This window comes from Pteropus alecto, unplaced genomic scaffold, assembly GCF_000325575.1.
Source record: "Pteropus alecto unplaced genomic scaffold, ASM32557v1 scaffold223, whole genome shotgun sequence".
Taxonomy (NCBI): Eukaryota; Metazoa; Chordata; class Mammalia; order Chiroptera; family Pteropodidae; genus Pteropus; species Pteropus alecto.
The window spans coordinates 1,049,475-1,061,000 of NW_006434441.1; the positions used below are offsets into that span (position 1 = coordinate 1,049,475).

Genomic DNA, 11,526 nt, shown 5'->3' on the forward strand with positions numbered 1-11,526 from the left:
TATAATTTAAAATTTATATATATAATGTAAAATTCTGTAGATTTAGTAAGATATTAACATACTTGCAGTTCTTTCTGGGGGATTCCTGCAATGTGCCCCTTCTCTTTCTCTGTACTTTTTTGGTGAAGAGGGAAAGGGAAACCAGGTTGAAATTTGAATCTGCATGCAATGTGTTGTGTGGCATTTGGCCCTGTCACATCCCAGGGGCTCTTGCTCGGCTGAAAGCCCCGCCTTGGTCAGTAAGTCATCTGCATAATTCCCTAGTGTCTCTTGTGGCTTCTCTGCCTTTTATGGACTACCCATTTCTGCCTTCTGTGTCACCAGGGTCTATCTGCCTTCAGGCCCCTGGAGGAGGATCTGAGAGCAGTAAAACCCAGTCTTGGGACTAAAAGATCCCTTTAAACACAGATTCTCTGTGATTGGGGTGTTGCTTTACCTTCAGGTATTATGAGAACATCTGCATGCATGGGAACTTGAAGGTGCCTGCCCATCTCCAGATTCTTTGGTCTTCTGGTAGCTTCTCATATCTGTTATGGAGACACCATAAAGAATGATCCTACCCAATTTCCCTTTGTGTCCAGTGAGGGCCCGCAGCTGGTGTCTGAAGGAGAGGACAGCTCTCTGTAAGTTCCAGGTCCTCAATGCTAAAGCCCATCCTCCATCTGGGAGTGTCCTCAGATTAGTGAAATTCAGGCCGCATCGACAGAGAATTTTTTTTTGAGACAAAAGTAGCAAATATTCAGATGAAGAATAGGACAGCTAAAACTTCACAAATATAATGAAACTCTTTCAGTAGTCACTTTTTGCTCTTTTATATCCAGTTATATGGCCCTGCTTCCTCATTGCTCTGTCCTTCTCCCCAGTATTATGTGCCTATTGGGACGTGCTCTGCCCAAGGACATGGCCACTGCCAACAGGAAGGCACAGACTTTCTGTGCGGATTATAAAGCACGATACTCTGATCTCGCATTCCACCTACCTGTTTCTTGGATCTGTCTGACAAAGTACCCCTGAGCTTAGTGGCATAAAGGTGTCATCTTCCTGTGCTGTCAGACTCTGCGGGTAGGGAGTTAGGTGGAGCACAGCACAGGTTCCTCTGCTCCCCATTGGTCGGGGCCTCAGCTGGGGAGACTTCAGAGCTGGGAATGACTCGATGGCTGGGAGCTGGAGGCACGAGCACTCACATGTTGATGTTTACTTGTTGCCCAGGACCTCAGCTGGGCTGTTACCTAGAATGCCTACACATGGGCCCTCGGTGCTGTCATTTCACAGAGGTTTGTTTGGGCTTCCTCACAGTGTGATGGCTGGATTCCAAGAGCGAGCACCCCAGAGAAAGCCAGTGAAAGCCGGATAACTTTTTATGACCTACCCTCTGAAGTCCTGGAGTGTGACTCCTGTCATTTACTCTTGGTTAGCCAATCACTTACGTTGACATGGATTCAAGGCATTGGGGGCATGGGGAAGTGGCCCCCACTTTATTGACTGCAGGGATATCGGAGGATTTGCAGATACAATTTAAAATAATCACAGTTCACTATTTTTTTCTGACCAAGACCATGAATTGGATAAATATTAAGTTCGTATTGGTATGCAGCACCCTATGGGTATGGAACTGGATCAGGCACTAAATGTGTTTTAGAGCCAGCTGCTGTAACAAAATTCAACACACACTGGGTGGCTGAACAGCAAATGCTGTTTCTCAGTTTTGGAGTCTGAGGAGTCCAGAGTCAAGGTACCAGCAGATTTGGTTCCCAGTGGGAGCTCTTTTCTTGGCTTGCAGAGGGCTGCCATCTTCCATATGTCCACACATGGCAAGGGAGAGAGGAAGCAAGCTTTCTAGTGTCTCTTCTTTTAAGGGCACTAATTCCATCACAGGGGCCTCACCCTCATGACCTCATCTAACCCTCATCACCTCCCCAAGACCCCACCCCCAAATGCGATCACACTGGGGGTTAGGGCTTCACATGAATTTGGGGAGGATATAATTCAGTTCATAACAAACAAGTTGAAATTTAGATTTTAGCCTCATATCAACTAACTAAAAAACCGAAGAACTGTATTTATGAATTACCTTTAATAAGTCATCTATTTAAAACATGTGACATGGAGTAAATATAGTCTCTGTATGTACCTAGCATGTGATGATCAGAACTGTAAGAATTTAGCCAGTTCTTTTCCTATGTGGCTCAGTGCTGCACTGTCGAGTTAAACAGTGCCAGAGCTCTTGTTTAAACATGCATAACTTCAATGAAAATGTTTATGTGAAATAAAATGTGAAATGAAAATATAAAACGTGCAATTGTATAACAACAGAAATTGTAATCTTGTTTTTGTTTTAGTTCAAATACATCGTTCTATAAAAGTGTCAGGGTTTGGGTTTGGTTCGAAAATTTCAGTAAGACAAAAGTTACCATTTAATCAGAGATGATTCTAAACCTGAGACCCCGATTCATTGCCTTGTTGAGCCCCTTTGTTTGACATGTAGGAAGCTAAGACTCATAACCGAGGATGTGCCCAAGTTAGAGGGGCCGCATTGCAGCTCAAGTTCATTGTCTTCTGACCGCCCACCCAGGGTTGCATTCTCTTGGACTCTTCTCACATCAGATACGAATCCTTCGGTCTCCACTGTGTGTTCACTCTTACTTAGCCAGTATTCCTGGAAGAAGACTATGGGGACTTAGTGGGAATTAGAAGAGGAAGGCTGTGTGGGAGGGGTAGAGATGCCAGTGGGGTGTGGGAGGAGGGACTGTCATTACTGAGAAGACATGGCAGGGGAGAATGTGGAAGATGTGTCTTGGCTCTCAGTTTCCTGTGGTATCTGCCCTATGCTGCGGTTCTAGACACACTCCCCACCTTCAGGGGTCTTGAAGGATAGTGGAGACGACTACTGGTGATGTCATAAAGAATATGTGTTGATGAAGTGACAGGATGCTAGCCACTTTGTGAAAGAAAGCAGCTTGTTTGGAGAGGATGTTAGTTCATGAAAACCTCAGGTTTTAGTTGTCAGGGTCAAGGTGCCTAAGACACATATGTGCTTCACGTGATGTCTCAAGCTCATCATCAAAACAGTCCGTAAAGCCCAATTCATGGCCGAGGTGAAGGTTGGCTTCTGAATGCAGAGTCTGGTCTGCACCTCTGGACCTTGTTCTTAGGCGCCCCAGTGTCACTGAGCATTAGATTGCTGACATGGACCCTTTCTGTCTTTTGACCTTCTATGGTCTTTCTGCATCACTTCCTCACTTCTCACAGCCTCCGGGGGTGCAGTCTTCATGCTGCCCTCCGGCTTTTCTAGTGAGTCAAGAGATTGAGCCACATCCTTTCTCATCATCCACCCCCATTCTGCCCGTACTCCATCTCCCGAGTGATGGAACCGGCTCAGGATCATCAGTGCCCAGACTCTCTGGTCAGTCTTCCTTGTTGGACAGGACTGGGTACAATTCTTAGCAGTTGGGTGGGGCTGTATTAGGCTTCTTGCCTACGTGGGACCATAGAACAGGCTTCACAGCCCTTACAGCCTGATTGTTGGGGACCCAAATCCAGCAGAGCTGCTCATCAAGCTCCATGGCCAGATGGGGCAACCACCTCAGCTCTGCAGGTGGACTAAGCCACTGTCTGGGCTCTCTGTTCAGGTGCCATTGTAAGCAGAGCTATAGAATGGGCTGCACAGTTTCCCAAGTCCTTTGCATTAGTCTCCTGGTCGGGCAGGGTCAGAGACTATATTCAACCCTATGTGGGCCTTAGAATTGCTTCCCAGTCCAGATGGGACCATAGAACAGAGTCTGGCTGGTATGGCTTGTCGGTTGGGGACCCGAGTCACGTAGATCTGCCCACTGAGTTCCCTGGCCAGACAGGGCCACTGGCTTGGTTCTGCAGATCAGCAGAGCCACTGGCTAGGATCCCTACTTGGGATCGTTGTAAGGAGCAATGCAGTCTGCCAGGAACCCAGCACTGGTTGCTATGAGCCCCACCCTCTTCTCCATCCCAATCTTATCTCCAGGAGTCAAGCCCCACAGATTCCCCTGCAGATTTGCCCCTACATACTCTCCCGAAGTCCCAAAGTGGGCCTTCCAGAAAGTGACCCACAACAGTGGGGAGGCTGGATGTGTACCTTAGGCTCTCTTTCCCACCAGAGAAACTGCAGGCCTCTGGGGGCCCTCTCAATGCATGCTGTGCTGGCCCTGTGGAGGGGCAGTATGGTCAGAGTGTAGCCCTTCCTCTTCTCTTTCTAATGTTGTCCTTTTCTGTCTCTGCGACCCAGGGTGGGGGTAGGGTCTTCAGCCTCACTCCTGTGTTTTTGTGGATCATTGCTAGTTGGTCTCATGAGAGGGACTGAAGGTGAAATGGCATATGTTGTCATCTTGATTGTGCCCCTCCCTAAAAGACACCATTAATAGGAGAAGGAAGGACAGGGAGAAAATATTCACAGTAGGTCTCTTTGACAAAGGACGTGTATCTAGAATACATAAAGAAATCTTGCATCTACAATTCAATCATAAGACAAACATCCCAGTTAAAAAAAAACTGAACAGATGCTTTACAAAAGAAGACATTTAATTGGACAATAAATGAAAAGATGTTCAACATCTTTAGTCCTTAGGGAAATGCAAATTTAAGCTAAAATGTATTTACAGCAGAATATATTATGTAAGAGTAATCTATATCATTTCTCTTGTCACTTTTTTTAGCTTTCTCTAATAAAAATCATATTTGGAACTATTTTAAATTGTTGGTGAGTTTGAAAATTTTACTTGTTAAGGTATTTTTCCCCCCTCTTAATTTTGCTTGCCATGCTTATTGTGGATCAGGATGCAAAAGAGTAGTTCCCAAACATGAGAGCACACGTGAAAACACAGGTGTCTGGGTTCTGCAGTGTGTGTAAGGAACCAGATTCTGGAAGTGGGGCCCGGGAAACTGCACTTGTACAAGCATTTTAGATGACGAAGGTATAGGTAGACCACAAACTATTCTTTAAGAAATATTGGGCCATAGAGTACCTTTTATTCAGGTAGTAACTACGCTGAGGAAAACATCTTAAATTTCCTAGTTTAAACAAACTCCCAAAGCCCAAGAAGGCCTGTGTGCTTCACGGGGGGAGCTGGTGGCCTGACTTTGACCTGGTGGTTCTCCCAGGGGACTAGACCTCGTCCTGCAAGGCTTCCTACAGCTCCGCTTCTGGTCAGAAAGTAGTCTTTATTCATTTCCTTATCTCCCAATAAATATTCATTTTTTTAGTGCAAATGGAAACATTGTATCGAGACTTTCGAAACAAATACCATCGCTGCAGAAAGTGTAAAATTGTAAAATCATGCAATTTATTATTATTATGTTTCAGATTCTATTTCTTTGAAATTGCCAAAGGATACCAGTTTTCACATTGCTTCTCCAGTTTATTTTTCAATATTATGGGTTTGCAGACATTTGCTTTCTGTTAATAAAGCACTAAACAATGTCATGCCTTTTCTAAATAAACAGTTGTGGATACATGACAGTTACATTATTGAATTTTCGATTTTATTAATATAAATTATATCTATGCCAACTTGTGTTGTACCCACTCAGATATGAAGATGTTCCTTAGGTGTAGATCTGCCATTGCTTTGAAAACATGCATTTATTTTTGAGGGAACTTTTTCTATATGTGTTTTCCTCTATCTCATTCTGTGAGCATCATGTAAATATCACAATGGTAATTGCTGGACACCATTTCTGTGGAGCATTTAATGGGCTATCAGAGCCCACACAATGCATAAAAAAAAGAGAATAAGGTCTCAGGATTTGAAAGGAAGAAATAGAATTGTTACTTGCAGATGATTTGTCTGCAGAGATCATTCAAGATAGCAATAATTTTGGCAGCACATATAGCGACGGGAAATCTAAGAGAATCTGTATGTAAACTATTACAATTAACTCACCAAAGTGACTGAGTATAAAATCAGTGCATAAAGTCAATAACTTTTTCATATAAAGCAATAACCATGTATAACCAGCTGCCTGCTCAACATCTCCATCTACTTAAGACATCTCAAATTTAAATGTCAGAAACAATACTCTTGAACATCTATCCACCTTCCCTCCCCCACTTCCAACCCCTCTTCCCATGTGATGACCTTGCATCCAGCTTCTCAGGCCAAAGTCTTAGAATCGAGTCATCCTTGCTTCCTCTCTTCTTTCTCTCACACTCCGGTCAACATGTCCACACAACCTGTCATCTCTAGCTTCCAAATATATTCATAGAAGAGTGACTTGTCACCTTTCTGCCTTTGCAGTCACCCTAGACCACAGCTACCACGCCCTCTTGTCTGGGTGACTTCCCTGCTTCCACTGTAGGGCTCCTTTAGTCTGTTCTTCACACAGCAGCCAGAATAACCTTTTTATGTGTCAGATCATGTTACTTCCTTGTTCAAAACACTGTAGAAGCTTTTTGTCATGCTTGGAATAAAATCCAGACCTGGCCTTCGCACCTCTCTGCTCTCAGCCCCTACCTACTTCCCTTCCCGCACTCAGGCCACGTAACCTCCTGTCCTCAACATTCCAAGTCACCCCACTTCCTCTCCCCAGATCTCCACCATTAGGTCAGCTCCAGTGTTCCTCCTCAGAGAGGCCTTCTTTGTTCCTGCTGTGTGTGGTTTGTCTTTATATGTCACACATGGTCACCTGCTATGTTCCATTTTTGTCTCCCCCACTGGGATGTTAGTGCCATGAGAGCAGACTCTTGGCTTTGTCCTTGTCCTGTGGCCCCATCACTAGACAGCCCCTGGCATTCAGTATATTTGTGTTGAATGAACAGGGTGCACTTTTTCTACCTTGTATGGCCACTTGAGACATTTTCATTTGCACCTTGAGGAGTAGATGCTCAGTTCTGTAAGAAAAAACTATCTTAACCTCCTTTGCAGCTTCTAACAACCAGTGTTTATGTATGAATTTGACACACATTTACTTTATGCATTATACTTTTTTCACCCTGATTGGATTAAGATTTCCTAGAGGTTTGAGTTTCACACCGTGAAAACTGATGAGCTGATCAATATCTCTTGTTTTAAAGGAGCCAGAGTCCTGTTATGACATGTCTAAGGGCAGAAATCGGGGTGGATTTTGTACCTCTTGGTTTCATGTGGCAACTGTCTTGTGAGGACTTATGCCTTTTTTGTCCCAGTGTCTTTAGTTTTGTGTCTTAGTAAAGCAGAATCTTATGTTTGGTGTCTTCCTTCTTGTGTGTCTGTCATCTTTTGCTCCCTGTATGTGGCGGGCAGCACGGAGAACTAGTCTTAATTGGTAGGGCTAAAACACCTTTGGATTTTATGACTCTTAGCTCAGTTATTTCCTGACTCAGACTATTTAATCTCTGTAGAAGTGAGTTAACGTTAAACTTCCTGAACACTTTTGTCTGTTTCTAATGCATGCCCTCTGTTTCCTGAATAAAATGACTGTATCATTTGAAGCTTGTGTTCTTGTGAATGGTGGCAGTGATGGAAATAGCCATCTCACAAAGTGAGTTTTGTTCTTAGAGCATTTCTTAAAATGTAACAGAAAGATAAACATCGACCATTTAGAAACTTCAGTGGCTGGCTGAACTTATGTAAACAGATGACTGTAGGTGTGCTGGTTCCCCTTCCACCCGGGGCCCCGGTCAGTCGTACTTTGCACCACCATCAGGTCGTGGTGATGTTGAGGTTTGCTGTCCCAGACTGTCTTAGTGGGAAGTTCTGATACAAATGGGACAGTGAGAAATGAACCTCAAATATGTAGGCCAAGATTGTTGTAGATCAATGTGTTCTAGGCTCTCACATTACAAAGGTATTTTGATTCTTGGAAATTTCTGTCCCTGAGTTCATTTTTGATTAGTTCCTTTACCACTCCAGTTACAATGTAATCATGGTTTTTCTCTATGTATATTATCTTCCAAGTATGTGTAGTTGTATATTAACTAGTTATTGTTCATTGTACCTGTATCACAAAATTCATGTGAGCATATTAAGGTATATCGTTATCAACTATATCAACCAAAATAAATTTCAACATTCAGTCTATCTGAGCATTTTCTGTTTTTTTTTGTGTGTGTGTAACAGAAACAGAAAAATATTCCTGTTTCTTCTTTGCATTTTAAAAAAACCACAACATTAATTGATTTTCTCTAATAAAAAAGAGTAATGCACACACTGAATAGAGAATTAGACTTCACTTTTCATAGAGATACTTTCTCATGACAACATTTAGGTGTCTGGCTTTGGTTTGGGAAAATATTTTGAAAACTTGCCCTTTACACTGCTTTCTTCTCACTTGCAGTGTGTCCCGGTACCGCGGCCACTGCAGGCCCATACGGTTCGAGCCACCAATGCTGGACTTCCACGAGCAGTAAGTCTACAACGTTCACACCAGCCTTTCCTGTTGGCCTGTTGTGTGTGTTTTACTCATGCATTTGTCTTGCCTTTTGCCTGTGTTACTTGTGTGAGAAAGTTAGTGTTGAAGTCATCAGGGACACAGTGGTGTTGAATGCACTTTGCAAATGGGAAGTGGTATTATGAATTTAACATATAATATTAACTTTTGAAGTTTGGAAACTACCCGCATATTAGTGTCTCTGGTTCAGAGCCTCTTATCTTCAGAGGCAGCATAAAATTTATAAGTTACCTTTTCTGATTAGCACTTCATTTCCACTTTTATTATCTATATTTTTCCTCGTGGATATAGAGGATATATTATTTACTTGATGCATATGCTTTTAAAGTACACACACACACACACACACACACACACACACACATAAAATTAATAGTATCACCAACTCAGAAGGGCAGACAAAAGCAGCTCCTACAGAAAGACATGGTTCAGCTACAGCCTTGCTTCCCCAAACCACCCTTGAGGCTCACCTCCTACCTCTGGGTCTCGGGCTTGCGCATCACAGTTACACTGTGGGGAGAACAGGTCTTCACCCATGTTTTGTTCCAACCCAATCCAGCAGGCAGGTGAAGAGGTATCGTATCTTAAATGATATTCCTACTAGAGCCCCTCTGGTAAGTTCATGGAGAAAAGAATTCGAAAGGGTAGTGGTGGCAGGAGGCCAAAGCTGTATGTAGATCTACTCTGATTCAATAGATGAAAACTGTCATTTTCTTTAATGTCGTCAAGGTTGTTTGTCACATTTTTTACTATAGTAAACACATTAACTTAAACTGTTTATAATCTCAAACCCAGAATAATCACATACATCCATCATACTTGTACAAAATCATGGTGGAGTAGCTAGCGTTAGACATAAGAGATATCTGATAGCAGTCCTATCTCTTCAGGAGGTTGTTTTCTCACAGAGGTGGATTTTCAGACGGGGAATGTGGAAAGAAGTTTGCATGTGCTTTTTGCACTTCTCAATGGAGTTGGGATTGGGGAATAGTCGTTATGTAAGTAAAATCGACATGCGGGCATGAGGTTTATTTAAAGACCATGATGTTCAGGTGGGAAATATATCCTGTGAAAACAGTTTAGTGTTGAGACTGCAGGAACATAGCGTTCTTATCCAGTCACACAATAACATGTCATACATCATCTCCTCCTATCAAATGAAGGATATTTAATGAAACGTGGCATGTATTTGGATCTCAGCAAGAGCGTTCATTATTTTAAAAATAACAATGACTTCTCTCTCCAGTAAAATTCTCTTTGAGTCTCTTCTCTCATTCTAGAGTGGCTCAGAATAAAAGTTGATGAATTCTATTCTAAGACTGTGGCATGAACGATATGAGGGTACATGAGTGTGTATGAGGGTGGGGACCAAAGAGCTCGGTATTTAGTACCAAAATTTTTAGTCAAAAAGAGTATTTTTACTTTGAAAAGCTTAGAAGTAACCATTCTAGAGAAATTGTTTCAAAAGTTACGGCCTACTGTTGTTAAGTTCGTTATTTGTATTTTGAGGGAGTTTTGCAAATTTCATGCATCCCTTGAGATAAAGAAGGATCAGGTATACAAAATACCTGACTTGGAATTGGGAATTCCTATTGCAAATTGTCTGTCCCTCAACTCTTTAGATAATGACACCCCCCACACACACACCCATGCACATCACCCCTAATAAGAGAGATTGAGATAAGGTCAGCAAGATTCTGGACATGGTGGCTTTAACCTTTTTGGGACCATGGATCTCTTTAGGAATAGATGAAAACTATGGAACTTGTTCCCTCCTCTCCCCAGACGTGCACGCACACACACACTCATGCATACGAACAGCGCCTTGCATGTGGGTTCAAGGGTTTTATAGCTATCCTCCTCAAAGTCCGTGTCTGGAGCTTTAAAGCTAGTGAAGAATTCCGATTTAAGGCCGCAGGTTATTAAATTACCACTGCAGAGTGTGTTGGGGCTTTGCTTATCATACTAGCAGTATGTGTCCACTACAATAAACTTAGAAGTACTTATCAGGAGAAAGAAGAAAGTGAAAAATCACCTACAGTCCAGCCACTCAAAAACACTCACACTAGCTTTTATCCTTCAGGTTCTTTTTCTATGGATCTATGCTAATTTATTGAGTTACAAAAACATAATTATATTTTCTGAATATGAACTATTATAACTTGCTTTATTAACAGTATATTGTACATTCTTTTTATTCCATTGAATTTGCTGTTATATTATTTTTTGGTATCAAAAAGCATCAGATTTTATGGATATATTTGTTAAATGTATTTATTGTTTTAAATTTTTTAAAATCAGTGCTGAAACTAATGATTTAAATACAACCCTGTCTCCTCAGGAGAGAGTCCTAATAGTGGAATTGTGGTATGAAAGGACATGCAGAATACAGTGGTTTTTACTTAATATTCAGGATAGAGAAGAATTTGGTGAACTGATAAACAAGAACTAATAGGAAAAAATGAATTAATCTATGACTAGAGAGGAAATGGGATTTCTTAGGAGACTGGTGCTGGTCTTAGAAAAATCTCCCAAGCTGAGAGAATCTAGAAGATCTGTTGACGTTTGACTGGGCAGGTGAAGTCCAGTACAAACATGGTCGGGTGACACGCTGATGCGAGTCACCGAGGCCTAGCATGAGTCCCTGGTTACAGTACAGGGAAGGATAGTGGTTACACTGGACTGTCCCCTGAAGCAGCAGATGTACGTGCTGCTTCAAGGTAGTGGAAACAAAAGAAAAAGAAAACCATTCTGCCATTATTTGAACTTTTCTGGGAGTACTGATGGAGTTTGTTTTATCTCCCACGGGTAGAAGTGGGTCTTATGAAAGTTGGACCTGGGAGCAGATGAGGATGTGTGTAGAGGATCCTGTGTCAGAGACACAGGAGCAGCCTGAGGGTTGTGTGCATGTGTACACGTATGCACGTGTGGATGTTTTATGCAGAAGTGGCTTACATAGCTGTGGAGCTGGAGCAGGCAGAGGAGGGGAGATTGTGAGCAGGCTGGCACCCTGATACAGCTGAAGCCGATGTCCACAGGCAGGTGGTCAGGAGTGTCCTGAGGGAGCAGAGCAATTGCAGATCCAGCTGCTGTTTGCAGTCTGGGAGCTAAGGCAAGGCCAAACTCTCT

The 11,526-nt window shown here is 42.6% G+C and overlaps 1 protein-coding gene across 1 annotated transcript in view; it reads left to right on the forward strand.

Moving 5' to 3' along the window:
• Positions 1-11,526, forward strand: part of TMEM131 (transmembrane protein 131) — a 116,074-nt gene that overhangs the window by 9,315 nt on the left and 95,233 nt on the right. The window contains exon 3 of the mRNA XM_025045025.1: positions 8,284-8,352. Coding sequence (XP_024900793.1) covers positions 8,333-8,352 — 20 coding nt within the window. The 5' untranslated portion in view covers positions 8,284-8,332. The remainder of the gene's footprint in view (positions 1-8,283; positions 8,353-11,526) is intronic.